This window comes from Gopherus flavomarginatus, chromosome 1 (assembly GCF_025201925.1).
Source record: "Gopherus flavomarginatus isolate rGopFla2 chromosome 1, rGopFla2.mat.asm, whole genome shotgun sequence".
NCBI lineage: Eukaryota > Metazoa > Chordata > Testudines > Testudinidae > Gopherus > Gopherus flavomarginatus.
The window spans coordinates 167,425,031-167,444,210 of NC_066617.1; the positions used below are offsets into that span (position 1 = coordinate 167,425,031).

Below are 19,180 nucleotides of genomic sequence, written 5' to 3' on the forward strand. Positions count from 1 at the left end.
GCAAGGATAAGGAGGTGTTAGTACCGTTGTATACGGCGTTGGTGAGACCCCATCTGGAATACTGTGTGCAGTTCTGGTGTCCCATGTTCAAGAAGGATGAATTCAAACTGGAACAGGTTCAGAGACGGGCTACGAGGATGATCCGAGGAATGGAAAAACTGCCTTATGAAAGGAGACTCAAAGAGCTTGGCTTGTTTAGCCTGGCCAAAAGAAGGCTGAGGGGGGATATGCTCGCCCTATATAAATACATCAAGGGGGTTAACGTTAGGGAGGGAGAGGAATTATTTAAGTTTAGTACTAATGTAGCCACGAGGACGAATGGGTATAAACTGGATATTAGGAAGTTTAGACTTGAAATTAGACGAAGGTTTCTGACCATTAGGGGAGTGAAGTTCTGGAATAGCCTTCCGAGGGAAGTAGTAGGGGCAAAAGACTTTCCTGGCTTTAAGACAAAGCTTGATAAGTATATGGAGGGGATGTTATGATAGGATCGTCAATTTGGGCAATTGATCTTGAATTACCACCAGACAGGTTTGCTCAATGGTCTGCGAGGAGATGTTGCATGCGATGGGTACTGAGTTGCTGCGGAGAACTCCTTCTTGGGTGCTGGCTGGTGACTCTTGCCCACATGCTCAGGGTTTAGCTGATCGCCATATTTGGGGTCGGGAAGGAATTTTCCTCCAGGGCGGATTGGCAGGTGCCCTGGAGGTTTTTCGCCTTCCCCTGCAGCGTGGGGCACGGGTCGCTTGCTGGTGGTGTCTCTGCAGCTTGAGGTCTTCAAACCATTTTTGAGGATTTCAATAACTCGGTCCTGGGATAGGGGTTGTATAAAATTGGATGGGTGGGGTTCTGTGGCCTGCCTTGTGCAGGAGGTCAGACTAGATGATCAGATTGGTCCCTTCTGACCTATGAGTCTATGAGTCTATGAGTCTATGTTTCTACTAAATGAACATCAGTGAAATAGTTACAGTAGCCATTTAAGTGATCATATTCAAGTTCCAGTCATTTCCTAGCACGGCAAACTGGGCAGTCTGCACCTCTCAGAGTTGTTGCTTTAAGGTGTCTGCAGACTAACGCCCTGTCTATATTGGGAATATCTCTATCAGTACAGACCCTGAAGTAGCTATGCTGTGTCAATGTAAAATGCATCCTACACCAGTGTAACACATCTACACTGGCAGGTTGCACCATCGTACCTACACCTTAACTATTTTCAGTATAAGCAGGGCCTCAGAAAGACAACACAGCATTGGTTTTACGTTCTCATAATTTTTCCAAGATTTTCTTCAAAACCATGAAGGCTAGAAACAAATTTCATTAATGTAACGAAAGGTTAGATTCTACAGAATCTACTGCCTAGGGTAGATTCTGCAGCTAACACCAAACCTGAGAAATCACAGGATACACAGGGCACACATCTTAGTTAGTGTTTGTAAAATGGCTTAAAAATGCAAAGCACTAAGTATTATCTATCCCCAAACTAACTACGTCACTCTTATAGTGCTGCAATTGTCACAAGTGCCAGTTGGGACATTTTGATATATAGAGCCTGGACATGATGACAGCATTATTACTTGGGAAATAAAACCCCAACATCACCTCTGTTAAATTCCTGCAAGACGTTTAATTTGTTAAACTGAAATTAAAATAGAATAGAAATAGGCCTGAACTGAAAATCTGAATCCAAATCCAGATCCCAGGCCAAATATCATAGCTGAACTCTCTCTAAATATAAAGGTCTGAATGTCCCCAGAATCTTGGGAGGTTTTGAATCCAAACCCAGAACTGGATTGGAATGTCAAAACTAGACCTCAAGAAAACAATTTAAAATACAAGCCCGGACTAAAATACAAACACTAACTAAGATGTGTGCCCTGTGTATCCTGTGATTTCTCAGCTTTGGTGTTAGCTGCAGAATCTACCCTAGGCAGTAGATTCTGTAGACCTGCAAACTTTCTCGTCTTTGAAATCTGGATCTGAATTGGTTCAGATACATTTGTATCTTGTTGTAAGTTTTATTCCAGGCCCGCACACAAACGAAACCAATGATCTATAATGCCCTAGGATCTGATTGTGTTTCCACTGGGAAAATATACTGCTGTTCAGAGTTCCTGCACCAAGTCTATATATAATTCAAGTAGCATTTAAACCCTAGTACAAAGATTTTAGTGGAACTTGAGAGGTACTTAAGGCCTTGCGTGGGTCTTTTGCACAACAGTGAATTTCATCTTTAATGTATAACTGTCATGAATGAGGTCTCCAGTCAACTAAAGAAAAATTGATTCCTTGGGTAAAAGTATCAGAATTGCTCAGCTTGTTTTTATGATTCTTGCACTTAATTTGTTCATTACTCATGATGAGATGTCACTGTTGCCTAATCTGAGATACTGAGGACTATTTTTATTAATCATTTAGGATTCAGTATTACTGCCATTGCACTCAATGGGATTTCTGCCACTGATTTAAATGAGAATAAGATTTCATGCTTAACAAGTACAAGAAAAATCTCTTGGACACATCCTGGGCACATATGAACACAGGATGAGATTTCTTCATGATCATTTCCTAAGTCACAGCTTCAGTACAATGAAACCAAATTCCTACAAAGAAAAGCAAAAGGAAAGATGAACAACAGAGGAGGAGATGACAGCACCAAACCAACTCATATCTAAAAAGCAAAGTGAAATTCAGTGATTACTTATGAATATGGAAGCATGAAATGCCCTTTTAGAAGATGAAAAATTCCTCCTCAATGAAAAGGAAAAGCAAAGAGCTGACAATTCATTAAGGAAGAAGATTATCATCATTACCCATTGTAGATTTCGGATGTTCAAGAGTCTTAGTAGTAGCAGTAATAGAAGAAATCTTAATAGTGACTGGCACTGGAACAGGTTCCCTGGTTGCTGCTGGAGTAAAGGACATTATCTTGAGAGAGATGAAGGCAGATGTACACCTTTTAAACAGCTGCCCAGTGTCTGATATGCATACTTGGACATCAAGATTAGGGACAAATATTCTACAGGATGACTCAAACCCTATTTTAACAGTGATGCTTTTGGGGAGCTTTTTGTCCATTGCTGACGCCCACGTACTGTCCAAATGTGAACAATACGTTTCCCACCCACCCACCCACTTGATCTTGTGCCTCAGCAGATTTTCATTCTGGAACAGCTTAAGTGCATTGTGGGCTAAAACACAGCTGATCTTTTCATAATAGCCGAAAATATTTGGAAATCAATACTTTAATGTAACAGGGTTCTATCATTTACTGTCAAAAATTTCTTCAAATGGAGCAAGATGGCAAGCTCTGTAGGACACTGATGGGACAAGCAAAACCAAACTCTTCTCTTTCGGGCCCTTTTTAGTATATATTTTACAACTAACACATTTGTTTGCTTCCCTTCAATTAGTTTAAGTTCTGAATATTTGAAGCCAGCCAAAAGGAATATGTCGGTGGCAAACTAGATTAAAACTCTGTAGGACTAAATCCTCCTTCCACCTCACCAAGTCTGAATAGCCAGACTTGGCACGGGGACCTGGGTGGAGAGTAATCCTTCAGCCCAGGAGTCTAAGTTACATCATCCTGCAGCAGCCACTGTTCTTTTCTCTACACCTGCTGTGGCAGAGCTCCTTCTCCGCCTTGGTGGGGTCTGCACTTCCTCTTAGTGGTGGGGTGTGCGATTCCTCTCTCCCTGGGGAATTTTCCCCACCTTGTCTGAGCAGGGGTTCCTCCCAGCCTCCCTGACAGGGGAGTGGGAAGGGAGCCTCTTAGTCTCTGGTAGCTCCTTTGGGCATAGTGGTGGCAGGCCAGATACTCAGTTCAGGTACTCCCTTCTAGCTCTGTCTCTTCCCCTCAAACCTCTGGGACCTGGAAGGGCTGTATGCCCAGTTGGGCAGGGTTTTCCTTACTTTCCACCTCTGTATCTGTGAGGTCTCTCAGTAGCACGCCTGCTCCCCACAGCTCCTATTGCGTGCAGCTATCTGACTGGAGGGGAGGCTTTCAACAGGTTCTGGCAGGCTCTTGATTGGCTCCAGGTGTCCTAATTAACCTGGAGTAACCCCTGTTCAATTACCAGGGGAAAAGGGACCTGCTTATCCTGGGGCTAATATACCTGCCTTCTCCCACTCTCCTATAGCCGTCCGGCCTGAGCCTCTCACACTGCACAGCACAAAGGTCACTGGCCAAATGCCTGCTTCTCATCCATCTTACCACTGTTCCACCCCACACACTCACGAACATGTGTGCACACACACTGGGAGTGTGTGTGCACACATGGGGCACAGTGAGCCAACGTGGAGCTGGACTCTGCAGCATGGAGAGAGCTCCCCAAATCCTGGCCCACTCTCCCCTTTCACCCCCACAGAACATTATCACATTTAACATCTATTTAAGGGGAATGTGTCTTGTTACTTTTTCTAGAGTCTTTCTCAGACCATCTTCTCAGTCTTACTGAAACTTTAAACCCTGTCCTGTTCCTGAAAAAACTAACTATTTAGGGAATTCAAATATGAAAGTGACAAGTTATACTGTAGAAGACAAAATGCAAAATTCTGATTCAAACCTTATGATTCATTTCTATAAGAGAAAGGAGAATTTTCTACCAAAATAATAATGATGGCAAGATAAAGATAACTCATGTAAATATCTCAAAATAGAAAGTATTACTTAATATGCTGCAAAACAACAATCAGGTTAAACCTAGCAAAAGAGAAAAGTGGCATACTGATCCTGGGCCCACTGGCTGGCTCCTGTTGCCTTCAATAGTGCAGGATCATGTCCACAATGAATGAACTGTCAAGATGAAATCCTGGTACCACTGACTTTAATGGCTCCAGGGTTTTACCCTCACTGTAGATTTAATTAGTATCAATAACTGGGTATGGTTTCCTACTTCCACTTCCCACTTTGCTGTTAAAGTAGATCATCATTTACCCTCCTTAGTTACAAATCCAATACTAAACTGATTAAAACTGTTAGCTAGGAAATATAATTGGAAGAAATCTAAGTGTGTTTCAGGCCACCTGAAAACATCTCATTTCAGATCTTGCATTAGTCGTTATCATCCCAGTTAACCTGGGAATGTGTGCGCATACGCTTCAGTTTTATCACAGCTAGAATTTGTCCAATTCTCACCAATGCCAAATTTGCCATGAATCTTTACATACAATTTCAGACACATCATAGTTTAATACTGTCCAGTTATAAATCAAGGGGCTAAAATATTTTTGTTACTATGCATCTTGCTCAAGCACTGATTCATACATATGTTTTCCACCCCCTTATGGTTGATCTACTTTTCTTAGATTAAATTGAGAGCTCTTTGGGACAGAGGCTTAACAGTACCCAGCCATCTATGGTGCTAGAAAACAAATAAATGGATAAATAAAAAATGATCGTTTTCTTTTTAAATAAGTGAAAGGAACGGAATGAAAACTACAGAGCAGACCTATCCATTGATCTATGTGTTCTACTTCTAAGGCACGTGTCACTCATCCAAACACCCTACAACAGTGGAGAACCACTGAGCATGCCTACCCAAGGGACAGAGTTTCAAAACTGTTGAAATGGAAAGGGACTTCAAGATACAGCTGGCGGATTTATTTATTATGAATAACGTTCTTTAAAAATGTAGCCCCTTTTTTGATTCACGAGTTGTTCTTTAACCCATCTTCATTTTCTTCAAATTTATTCACCATTTCTAGGTATTCATTGAATACTTTTATTTATCCAAACTATCACACTTTGAGTCGTTTGCTGACTCTCTCTTTTGATTCTATGTAGCATTTGGTTTATCACCTGTGTCTCATGGCATAGCTTCTCCTTCCTGAATAGATGAAAAACCATTTAAAACAGGAAGGAATAATGAATAATGCACTCCAACTATGAATTTTTTGGACAAGTGATCTTTCCTTTTGAAATTGATGAAGCTTTGAAGATGCGTAAGCATACTCATCAAGATGAGGCAGTTATCTACAAACTTATCAATAATATTCGTTAAAGTTTGCCATACTTGATGCTTTTCTACCTGAAACTATTCATAAATCTTTATTTTAAACACTGTTTACCAACCTCTAGCTTAATGGGACAGTGTTCAGAGTTTTTTCTCCTTATTTATTAATTAGCTACTATATTTAGTCAGAGTCTGATCTATGTAATAACACTGTAGTTATGCTAACAAAGCAAAATAGAGCAAAATAAAGGCTGGGAGAATAAAGGATTTAGTTTGCAAGACTGCTTATGATGCTAACAGATTTCTATAGCTTCCATGGACACGTGTCCCAAAAAAATCATGAGTCAGCATGGTTCAAACAATATGGAACAAAATGATAATAGCAGAGCATACTGTAATTACCCGGTTTTGTCTTGGGTTCTTCTGGACGAAGAGACACTTTAGGTTTGGAAGGAATTCTTTTTGTTTTACTGGGTGCTGAAAGGAAGAAAGAGGGGAGATTGTAATCTGAAAGTTCTGAGGAAAGGAGAGAGTACTTACCAGTAACTGTTGCTCTTCAAGAGTCACATCTGTACATTCACAATCATGGGATGTGGAACCCCTGGCACTGAGCCGGAGAACAGCCTTGGAAAACCATGTCCACTGTGGTGTATGTTCATGTGATAGCTCAAGTGAGGGTGATGGCATCACCTACTCTATATAAGGAAGTGCATCCACCCAGCCAGATGCCTCAATTCCTTTTCCCAAACCGGAGACCTAATGTTATACTGAGCTCTGAGGTAGAAGAGAAGGTGGTTGGGTAGTGTGAACACACAAAGGTAATTCTCAAAGAATAAAAATTACTGCAAAGTAACCTCTCTTTTCTCTTTTGAGGGCCTCTGCATATTCTCACTTGTGGCAGATTAGCAAACATGATGATGATAGGCAAGTTCTTAGATAAACGTTGTCTGTAATCTGCTTTCCCAAACTAGACATCAAAGAGCAATGCTAAATCCAATGAGTACTGTCTGGTAGAAGTGTGCTCTGAACTCCAAGTTGCTACTTTGTAAATCTCCACCAAGAGAACCTATCTAAGGCACATCATGGATGTCATGGTGGCAATCATAAATCTTTAAACAAGGAGTACTTGGTTGCAATAATGCTCTATACAGCTCCTAATCCCAGGGTGAAACACTCTGTTTGGTAACAAATTCTCCCTGACATCTCTTCCCTAGGCTAAAAACAACCTAGTAGAACTTCTAAACAGCTCAGTCTTTTCCATGTAAAACCAGAATGTCCTTTTTATATTTTGAATATGGAGATGTGACCCCTATGGGGCCAGGGGAAGAACACAGGGGAGAAAATACATTGAGATAGGTGGTAATCTGAGACCATCTTTGGCATGAAGCTGTAATGGGACTTCCTGGTGACTTTGTCCTTGTGACCAAAGGTAGTGCTGAGATTGGAGAGATAAAGTGTACCTTGGGTCCCGTGTAAGAGGATCTGAGCAGAGGTTGGTATCAGTACTCCCGATGGGCCCAATTTAGTATCAGGCTGTAGGATCCCTGGTATGACCAGTGGGCAAGAGGTGCAATACTTGAAGCCCTTTCAGGGCCCTGTGTGGTGCTGGTGAGACTCCCAGGATAAGGGCAAGCTGTTTAGGTTAAGGTATCTTATACTACTCTACAATAATTACAAGAAAATAATAAGATAGACTAAGGAAAGATCTAGCCTGAAAGCACGAAGGTGAGTTTCATTTTATCTCTGCTTTTCAGGGGAAAGGAACTGAGGTGGTCGGGGGACTGCATATTCTTCTACAGAGTAGAGTGATGATGTAACCCTTGACTGTGATCTCTAGTACAGCCTCCCAGTCAACACAGCTCTTCAAGGCAATTTCACAGCTCAATGCCAGGTCTGCCAAATCTCACAAGTGGTAATGCAGAAAGGTCTTGGGAGAACACAGGGTTTATATCAATAAGACACAAAAGAGAGTTTGTGCATGCCTAAGTCAACGTGGGGCAACAGTGGCACAATGTGGATGCTCACAAATTGAAAGGCACTGTATAAAATGACTATTCAAAAGGCAAAACAAACTTGTTATGTAGTTGGGTGCAAGGGAGAATGTGTCTCCTAAAAGCAGCTCACTTCAACTTCCTGCTCTTTTATGAAACTGGAGAATGTTCTAGCATTAGCAAGAAGGAAAGTGATTAACATAGGTGAGCACAACGGCTGACTATGGTGGGATTAGCAGAAAGCACACTTTTCATGTAGGCTACACATCTCTATTGCCCCAAATACCATAAAAGATTGTTTTCACAAAGAAGAATGAAGATGCACATCTTCAGTGGCGTGTAGAGATGGTTGGAAAATAGAAAGTTATTGTTGTAGAAATTTTTGGTTTCCATTGAGATTTGTTTTTTTATTACATTTTCAAATCGGCTCCAGGGCAACAGACAAACACCTTACCAGAAGTAGGATAGAGCTTCAGGATTAGCAATGATAGCTTCACATGGTCTTCAGGCACTTATGCAGTAACCTGACCTGGCTCTTTTGGAAGTCAGTGCCACAGTGCACAGAGTCTACATTAATTTGAGGCATCTTGAGTAGAAGCATTTGGACTTCAAGGAAAGAAGACAACCATTGCTATTGCACAAGTCCTAATTTTTGGTCCATTTCTAGTGACACTAGGATACTAATGGGAGCTTGATCCATGGGCATCACGCCTCCTGGCTAAAGGCCAGATTGTGATTCTTTTACATTGAATAGTACCTTATCCCTCAAGTAGTCACATCTGAATAAGGGCATCCCTATGGAACAAATGCAGAATTCACAATAATCTATATAGAGAAGGGACGATGGGACAAATCATTCCAAGTTCAGTGATGAATAGATAGTTATTCTCAGGATCCCATCTGGACTGATCAGTGAGAGTAGTAATAGAGAGATGATAAACTAGATACACTTGAACAAACATGCAACCATACCAATTTCTCTGTAGTTAAATGGAAAAACAAAGTGACCATGCACTGTGGAAACATTATTACCTAGTGTTGTTCTTGGCAGTTCAAGGGGGTTAGAAAATTTAGGTGTATTGCTTTCCAAAAGAATTGCTTTTTCTGCTGATGAAAAAGAGAGAATTTAGAGATACATACATGGAAAGTAGCAGCATCTCTAGAAGAGATAGACAAAACTGTCTTAATAATACAAGAGTTAATTCTGAACAGTGCAAAAACCTTTCTAAGGAGTTGTAGTTATAGCAAAAATGTTTTAAAAGCTCACAATAACTGATGCAATTCCAAGACTTAAATACCACTAAGTTAACAAGCTTCAATGAGAACAACTTGTCTTGAAGTGGGTAATTTTTTAACTAGCAATACTGGAAAGAATTATAATAATGTTGCTTGGACTCTTACAGTACTGTTTAAATAATGTCTTATTACGCTATAAAATTATGTCTCTTTTTACCTTTATGACTTCATTATAAACTGTGAATTTTTAAAATGTTTTCATGGCTTTATCTTTGTTCATGCAACTCCAGACAAGTCTGGGGATGTGTGTGATATTTTCTTTCCTTTGACCTACATCACAGGTTAAATTCAACCCTGGTGTAAAAACATGGTGCAGTTCAACTGATTTCATTTTATATCCACGTGCTTATCTCCAGGCCTGAGTTTCACCCCTCACAGTTCTACAATTTTAGATAAGCCTCAACATATGCTAACTATCATTGCATCTGCACTCATCCTATAGCAACAGATGAAATGGTACAGATTGGTAACCTATCCTCAAAAGCAAAGCAAGAGACTTGATTAAGGGACTTTTAAATTTATGGGCCAACTGGGGTCCTGTTGAGCAAGCATTGGCCAGTTCATGATTTCAAGTGGAAACCATGTAAAAACTTGATTCCAACCCAAGCCCTGTGCAACTCGGTTATTTGAGCTAAGTTTTGTTTCAAGTTTTTTTTTTTCCAAGTTAACATTCCAAGTGTAACTCAAGGGATGCAAACCCACACTTTGCATAATCCTCCTGAGAACTGAATCTGCTGAATTTTACAAAGGATGCTTTTAAAACAAAATACACTAAATTACCAAAAATTATAAATTATTATAATGCTTGGCATGGAATGTAATTACCAGGTTTAGTTCGTTGCATTTTGGGTCTGGCAGATGGTTTAGGTGTAGAAGGAACAAACTTTGTTTCCCAGGGAGCTGAAAGAAACAGATTAGATTGTAAGATTTTTCTTTTAATTCTTTTCCTTAGAAATGGAATCACATTCCTCAAGCCGGGTGGTGAAGCAGTGATACTTCAAAATGGCTTCTGGAAATAAAATCAGTTTTAAAAAAGGCCTCGGAAAACTGTCATGAAAACTTACTTGTCCAGGTACAAAAATGATTAATTTTCCCTTTACTATAATGATTGATAAATAATTAAAATATCTAATTGTGTTTTACTTGCTCATCAAAAAATTATTCTGGGCAAACTAGGAAGTTGAATTTTGCAAGACAAGTCTAAAATATATAATATATATCATATTGTACATATTTCTGAGTTACCAATCAATTTTATGCAACTGAGCAATTTAACTAGATGAAGTTTGAAAAGGTAACATGAATTCTTAGAACTCTCAGCTATTCAAGAAGAAAAAGATTCTGGCACAGGTAGAAAGCCACGAAACGAACAACATGCAAAAGTGGGATTATCTCACAACAGCAGCCCCTGGATTCTATTTATAAAAAAGCAGCACTGATTGTAGGAATGGGGGAAATATTGGTAAGACAAAGCAGTTCTGCAAACCCTAAAGCTGTCTTCCCATAATTGCAGGGGTTGTAACTGTAGTTAGCCAGTCTGAACGCTAGCCTAAGGCCTTATGCTGCGAGACAAAGTCTGTGAAAGTTGAAGGTGACCAATCAGTACCTCAGAAGACATGACCATTAATTTTGCCTATTTTATAAAACAAGATAATGAGGCTGCTTCCAAGATAGATTCAGGAAGAAGAGCTTCATTGCCATAAAACAGAGTGGCAATGCACTCCTAAGAATAAGTATATGTGAATTCACTGAGAAGAGGTTTTTAAGCCTAAAGGACTATATGACAGATACCTAGAAGCAGGATGAAGACTAATGAATATTTCTAGTGCCACCAATAGATCTCCCTAGAGAATATTAGGTTTTTTTAATGTAAAGAAAAAATCCAAAACTTTCCTTTGAGAAAGTCTTCTTAACCATCTTTGCACTTAGCCTTTCAATAGTTACTTTTGACATATGCTGGAGGTGAGTGGATGGTTGTCTTTTTGTGTGTGATCTCAACAATTCTCAAACAATGAAGGCAAATTCTGTTTACAGAGATGCACATATGCCTCCTATTGAGTTTATTCAAGGACAGATATTTTATCCTTCAATAACATTGATAAAAACCACTATTCCGTGGACAAACTCAATTTAGAAAAGAAACTAAGCTCATGAATGTGAGTTTGGGTCTGTTCTTACACTATTTCTCTCCTAACAATTCTCCTGTATAAAAGAAATAGATCCAGAAACAGAATGAAGTTGGCATGATTAGCAGTGATGGTATGAAATGGTCTTCAGTGATGGAATTCTAATGATGGCTTGAACAGAAGTACAGATTGACACACAGCTACTGAAACATTTGTTACCTAGTGTCGCCTTTGGCCTTTCAATAGTCTTTGAAGCTTTAGGTGTACTATGCTCCAAAAGTGGTGGCTTCTGTGCTATAAAATAAAAAGAATCCAAGCATAATTGAATAGTACAATAAAGAACATCAATAATAAGTTAAAGATGTGGGAGGTTTAAAAGAGCTCATCTAGTATTTCCTACATTCCTTTTTTAATATAACATTAAGTATACAAAATAATAGAACATAGTTTGGATTGTTGAACATCTGGTAACGTATGATCACCAGTACTTGGATTGTGAAGGGGGAACTCCCCTCTTTTGATCTTGAATAAAACTCTAACAGGGATCCAACTGTTTCTGATCAAAGGAACAGAAACGGAAAAAATAGCACCACAAGACACTGGTAATGTCATCACGATCATACGGCAAGATCCAGCACAGAACTATGGACCTTGGAAGGGGCTCCTCTTCTGTCAATCACAGCTATACTGAAAGGAAGCTCCCTCATCATGACATCCTGGAAGCAAATGAGTAGAATGTATGAGGCATCAACATTGTGCTGGGACTAGTGATGTGTTGTATATCCCTCATAATTGTACGCAGCAAGGCAGAAGTTAAAAATATAGTTAAAAACACAAGCAAAAAGTATTCCCAGATTTTTTTTAAGTAAGCTATGAAATTGTGAAAATTCTTTGCATTTTATCACCAAACTCATGTTCAATAGTCTGATGATTTTGAGTCTTGCTCGGTATGGATCAGATGCCTGTATTCTGTTTGCTTCCTTTGTAGCAACACCACAGGATATTTTTAAAAGTATCTTCCTGATATATTGAATTGTATAAATGGACTACTTAATTACCAGGTTTCACATGCTGCACTTCTGGAAGAGGAGATGGTTTCAGTTTAGAAGGAATAAGTGTTGCTTCATTTGGAGCTGAAAGAAAGAGCTTGGTTTATAACTAACTGCTTCAGGAATCGTTTAAGAAACTGAACATGCCACAAGTTTGTAATGAAGAAGAAATAATTCAGTATGGAACGTGAAAAGCCAGCTGAGGACATCAGCAGACAAAAGGGGGTCAGGGATGAAGTGTTAAATTGTTGTGCATTCATCAGAAATAAAGTCAATGTTCCAATGATGGCTACAAGTTTAACAATTAAAATCATAGACATGAGGGAGATAGACAATAAAAGGATGATTTAGCTCTCCATGCAAGTTTCATAGCTGATAGTTTTACTGCTTTAAGAATAGCATCAGTAGCATCAACCACATTCCTACAAAGAAGTGAATCAAAAGGTGTTAGTGTCTTTGGTGACACAAGAAAAACAAGAATCTAGAAGTAGAATAAAGGTTAATGATTCAATGCATGAAATGATTTTATGGAAGAAATGCATTCATGTGGGATGGGATGTTCTCTGATTAAACAGACACAGTGTGACCATTCACTGTGAAAACAAACACATTACCCAACGTTTCTCTTGGCCATTCAAGAGGACTAGAAGTTTTAGGTGAGAAGGATTCCAGAGTGGGTTCACTTGTTGCTGCTGGAAGAAATGTTGACAGTTACAAGAGAGCAAAGAACTTATGGAAGAAAAAAGTTGCTTCGTGTGTAAAACAATTTTGTTCTACAAGAAAAACTGAAGTATTCCACTGATTCTTGGACATTATTTTCAGTTTACCAGTTTAGTATGTGTTAGAGATGAGCTCAGCTTTTTGAATCGCACTGTTATGGTAACCACAAATCATGGTATCTGTAAATGTGCAGAGATTTTGAATGTTTATTTAATTCCTTCTTGCCTTCACAAAAATAAATTTACACTAAATTCTCACTATCTGAATAATTGCCAGGCATCAGATTTTAGATCCTCACATGGCTTACCTCGTTATTTTGAGTTATGTTGCCGCACTTATGAAGATGACATGGAGTAACACAAAGGAATAGAATAAAAAGGACATGTTGTGCTGCCAATTACTCAAATACTGACAACAGATGATATTTGGTCCAGAAAGCTGACAACTGATCCAACTATTGTCACAATTCTGGAGAATCAGGTGTTCAATTAGTTAAATAACTTAATGAGCCTAGGATATGCTTTTCCTTCATACAAAAATTATAATAGCTCTACAGTACTTGTCTACAACTTTACCATCTACAATCTAATGTTAATAGAGTGTTCTGAATAATTATTGCAAAACACTATAGTACTTTTAAATATTTGTTTCATAGTGTTATCCATGCAGCGTATCTTTCAAATTACTGACAGGAAATGAGATGAGTTGCCACACACAACATAGCTGTGAGACAACACAAGTTAATGCCAGTTTCTCAATAGCAATACAATTTGGATGCTCGCTAAAAATTCAGCTCTAAGGGCCTGATCCAAAGTTCACTGAAATCAATTATAAGACTTCCATTTATCTCAATGGGGTTTATATCTGACCGTGAGCCACTGAATAGTAAAGACTGTGTAATAATTATTGTACCTGGTTTGAGATCTGTTCTATCAGGCTCATCGGATGTTGTGGGGTTTGAAAAAACAGGATGAGTATCATCGAAAGCTAAAAAAAGAAATGAGTAATAATGTTTATTTTTTTTTAAATTTAGATTTTTATCTTCTGAGGTACTCAGTTTAAACTCAGTGGTCCAGCCAATCTAATGAGTGAGCATATCTTACACTAGCAATGGAGCAGTGCTAATAAGGAATGAGATCTAAAGGCCAGCAATTAAAATTACAGTTCAAATGGAAACACACACAATGCAGTGAAGGCTAATGTTTACTCAGGTGGTTCATTTCATAGGTCTTTAAGCACCCTGGAAAGTACAAAGACAAAAAAAGCTTCTGACGCAATCTTCTAGGATTCTATAAGCATCAAGTATTCAAGGAACAATGGCAATAATGTGTCTTTAGAGCTGGGCAAATATTGCAAAAAATATTTCTGCAAATACTTGCTTGAATTTGCACCTTGTTAGTGCTTTGCTTTCTCTGGACATTCTGTGATGGAGTTTTATCAACACAAATGTTCATGGAAAGGAAGCAATATCATGTTAATTATGTAATAAATTATATAACTAAGACACTTTGAATAGTGCATATTCACAGTAAAATGTCTGTGACCAATCCATAAAGTTAAAAAATAATAGCCATTGAATTTTGAATAATTTTTAATTAAGTGTGACTTGCTCATGGATACTCTACCAGCAGAAAAAGAAATGATTATTTACTCAGCTGGATGCATGATTCACCAGGCTGCATCAGTTACATGAGAGTTAATAAACAAACAAACAAACAAGAACACGCCAGTAACTGCTCTTGACACTGACAAACAAAATTGCCCCATCAGGTGACAGCCTTAGTAGTGAAACACAGACTGGATGTTGATTCCTTCAAAAAAAAAAAAAAAAAGCAACCCCCTCAGAAACTATGAGTATAGCTGTGAGATTTATTGATGATAATCAGAATGAATTATTGGTATAGCAGATGACTAAAACAAGGAAAGACTCCCAGAATTAGCTGTGATGACAAAACCAAAGAGTTTAATTAAAGAAAGAAACTGGATGTGTCATTATTACCCATTGTTGTTCCTAGCAAATGAGGTATTCTGGAAATCAGAGGCACAGATGTTTCCAGGTCAGCGCTATTTGTAACTGCAGGAAAAAAAAAGGAAACAAAATCTGAGATGTGGCCTCATACAGTGTAGTGGGGGGTGTGTGTGTGTGGAAAATAAGAGAGAGATTAGATTACATTCCTTTGCAAGGGCCTAACAATACTGTAGATGTTACATAAGCAGATTCAAGGGCTTTTTGGCACCCAGGTAAGAAACTCATTTAATAAAGTTTCGAAAAATGTCATTAACTTAGTATATGCTGTAATTCTTTATAAATAGGTTCAGCAAAGTAGTGTGCAGCTGTGTGTACACATTTGCCTTCAACTATATCTAAAGCAACAGACTGGTTCCTTATGCCACACCTTTGCATAAAGAGCTAGAATAAGGTTTAGAATTTCTATACTAAACACTGAATTTTCAAGTTATAGGTGCCCCAATGCAGCTCTTCATGAAATTACTTAGCACTGGTAGTTTTCTATGTGCAGGTGTTTTTTTCTTTCATGCTGGACTTGTGTCCCTGGTATTAATTAATTCAGTTTAAAATCAATCACCACAAGCAGCATGTTTTATATTATAATTAACAAAAACTGACACATATAAGATGCCAAGGGATGCTGGAGAGCCCAGTGGCAATACAGCAAGGAAGTTCATAATAAAGCACAGCTTAATAGTTATGACCAATGTTTCTCCCTCAAACTTTTATTCTATTCTATTCAGGCTTTTATACCGTGCTCATTGCTGTAGTATCAGAGTTCTTTCCTGCAGTGCATTAAGCAATGTGATCAAACATCTATCATGTGTTGTTTGTTTTCCAAATGGAGAAATGTGTGGAGTGGAGTGTCTTGCTTTGCATATGCAAGTTCTGTCTAAGAAAACTAATTGCCGAATAAAGACAAAGTCATCCCAGGATAAACAATAATGTACCTCAACAACTTTTTAAAAGTTAATTTAGTGCTGGTAAAAGGCCTTTACTACATTTACAGACCTTCACCATATTTTCAGATAGATAGTTAGGGAAACAGTTATAGTAGAAGGTGTGCAAGACAACCTACAAATCCCTCAAATGGTGTAGGGAAAAGATATACATATAATATTTCAACAGGAATCCCCTTGTTTCAGAAAGCAAATGAAGGGAGTTGAAAGAGCCTTTCAACTCTGTTCCTCCTGGCAATGGTCTGGTATTGAATCCTCTTTTCAAAGGACATTGTCTCAGTCAGTATTTACAAACTGTATTGTTATCACTTAATCTTGTTTGTAGGGTGTGAACCTCAGTCAAGGTACAAATATCTTTATGGCAAAAGATGTCTTTTCTACTGTACATTGTGTTGAGATCATCCCTTGCTTTTTGGTATCTCCACACAGTATTTCTACCTATCCTCCTTTCAGTGGAGCAGTGCACTTAGATTGCCATTTCACTATCAGCTCTGATAAAAAGTTAACCCCTCTGAAAGGTCTGGATAAACCCTTAGACAGTCAATCTTTCTCTGAACCTTTTGACTGTTTATTCTACCTTTGCAGTACTGCAGTGGCCTAAGGCTTTCCCCCTCCATATGTAAGTCTCACATCCAAACAGATGGCAACATACTAATCCCAGGGGCGGCTCTAGACATTTTGCTGCCCCAAGCACGGCAGCATGCCACGGGGGGTGCTCTGCCAGTCGCTGGTCCCGCGGCTCCGGTGGACCTCTCGCAGGCGTGCCTGCGGAGGGTCAGCTGGTCACGCGGGTCACCGAAGCCGTGGGACCAAAGGACTCTCCGCAGGCATCCCGCCGAAGGCTGCCTGCCTGCCGCCCTCCCAGCTACCGGCAGAGCGCCCCCCACGGCTTGTCGCCCCAAGCACGCACTTGGCGTGCTGGGGCCTGGAGCCAGCCCTGACTAATCCACATCTTTTCACCAATAATTTTGTATACCTGATACCTTTTACCCAAGAAAAGATCACAATCCCTACTGATCCTAACTCCACCCTGCTTTCCTTTCCTTCTAGCCCTGTAGATCCTTTCCTGACCCCTCCCTTGGGTAAATATCTCCCTACACAGGCACAATGCCTTGCCAGGTTTTCCGCCTGAAAGATGCATTGTCTCTAGCACAGAAATAGCCAGGATGCATTTGCTGGACTTAGGGAAACAACATGGAATGTGAAATCACACTGAAATCAAGCAGAGCTGAGTAAATGTTGAAACCTTCAAAATGGAGACAGTAATAAATAAGCTTTTTGGTACAAAATATCAAGCTTCAGAAATAATGCAACTATAATTTACCAGATTCTAGCACTAATATTTCTGAAATTTCAGATGTTTGGGGAGTGGAAGAAACATGTAGAAAGTCATATGAAGCTGGAAAACAAAACAAAACACAGCGGTTTATTAATTAAAAACACTGAGAACCATCATGGAACAACAGCATCTTCATTTAAAATTGAAGACTGTTTCCAGCCTATACAGAAGTATTAGGAACTGAAGATCAGCAGCAGCTGAAACCTACATTGCTATATAAGAATGATCTAATAAAGAACCATATTTATTTTCTCCAGACATGCATGAACACACATGATGCAAATGAGAGTGATTGCTGAAATCATAGTAAAAATACCACCGAAGATGTAAGAAAATATTATTGACAACCAGAAAGACAAAAATATAGATGAAAGATGACAAGGCAGATGAAAGGAGATTAAACTTTGTAGACAAGCTGAATGACAGGCTGAGAATGACTTGCTGTCTAGTGAGCCACGCACAGGACTGGAAGTCCTGATTCTGAAACAGACTCACTCTAAAAAATGTACCCCTAGACAATTGCTGAAGAGAACAATCATGCACTGGCACATGGGAGGATGATTTACAATAGGTACAATCCTTCAGTAATGTATTTGATCATACAATTCTCTGTGGGCTTGGGAAATAACAAGCCACTCTGCCTTTATTTTCTGATCTCTAAAATGGAAATGATAATCCTCACTGCACCTTTGTCAGGTAGTTAACTAGCTAATGCTTGTAGCTTTGTTGGCACAGTAATGCAGTACTATGAAATATGTTATTAAAAGCTGTTAGACTTAGACCGGAGCCGTTAATGGGCATGTACGCAAGAGATGAAGGAAATTAATACCTCCAAATGATATAATATTCTCCAGTCTCCATATATGTTTGTAGGAGAAAGGGATATTGTTCAGCATAAGTGGATAACACAAAGTTAATATGTTCTTTGACACAGTTTTAAATGTGATCTACAAAGAAAAATAATCAACCTGGTCTGTTCCCTTTTGTAAGAAGCCTGAAACGCTCCCTCCCCTAACATAATGAGCAAACAAATGTTCTAGTTGTATTTTACCTGGCAAATAGGAATATCAAGTCTTGCCTTCCCTGTTTTTACCTGAGGACTCTTGAGGGGACCAAAACTGCATGTGAGCTTTCTCATTACTTTCCTGAATGGCAAGAGGCATTAAATCTTTAACAAAAGTTCACAATGCCATCTGATCCTAACTCAGTGTTTGCCAAGAGTTTAATTTAAATAGGTTTTAACAAAAACAAACCAAAACGTTTTAAATTGAGAAAATAGTATTTGCCCTAAACTGTTCAGGGTTCATTTCCAGGGTGCTAGTGGTATCATAACTAGAATAACTAGAATAATTCTCCTGCCATCCATACAACAGTTTTCCAGGGGGGGAGGGGCAGTGAGAAGGGGTGTTTAAAAGGCTTTCATTTCTAATGCTAAAATAAGCAGGGGAAAAAAACCTCTTTTTGGGGGGCAGGGGGAAACCTTTCAGACCTTCTTTATATATTTTACAAACAACAGCAAAACCAAAACTTCTTTTGCAGCTAGCCTTTAATGAACAGACACAGAATCAAGGATGCAACTCTAGTGGAAACACAGATATCACCAAGTGAATGGAATGGGACCTATAACTGAAAGCTGAAAATGATGACAAGACACACTACCTCCAGAAAAATCTTTCCCTCAGAACCCAACTGGCTGGCTGTTTTCTCTATCGAGGCAAGTTTCTAGTGTGCTGTAATCATG

At 39.1% G+C, this 19,180-nt stretch overlaps 1 protein-coding gene across 26 annotated transcripts in view; it reads right to left on the minus strand.

Annotated features, from left to right (window-relative positions):
* Nucleotides 1-19,180, minus strand: part of ABI3BP (ABI family member 3 binding protein) — a 325,810-nt gene that overhangs the window by 121,861 nt on the left and 184,769 nt on the right. For 11 of the 26 annotated variants that reach the window (XM_050956429.1, XM_050956513.1, XM_050956476.1 and 8 more), the window contains 10 exons: nt 17,425-17,499; nt 15,133-15,207; nt 14,046-14,120; nt 13,028-13,105; nt 12,423-12,497; nt 11,584-11,658; nt 10,064-10,138; nt 8,975-9,049; nt 6,354-6,428; nt 2,811-2,906 (listed from right to left, as the gene is read on the minus strand). In XM_050956429.1, the coding sequence (XP_050812386.1) occupies nt 2,811-2,906; nt 6,354-6,428; nt 8,975-9,049; nt 10,064-10,138; nt 11,584-11,658; nt 12,423-12,497; nt 13,028-13,105; nt 14,046-14,120; nt 15,133-15,207; nt 17,425-17,499 (774 nt within the window). The remainder of the gene's footprint in view (nt 1-2,810; nt 2,907-6,353; nt 6,429-8,974; nt 9,050-10,063; nt 10,139-11,583; nt 11,659-12,422; nt 12,498-13,027; nt 13,106-14,045; nt 14,121-15,132; nt 15,208-17,424; nt 17,500-19,180) is intronic. The other 15 variants (XM_050956544.1, XM_050956511.1, XM_050956485.1 and 12 more) reach the window with 12 other exon arrangements.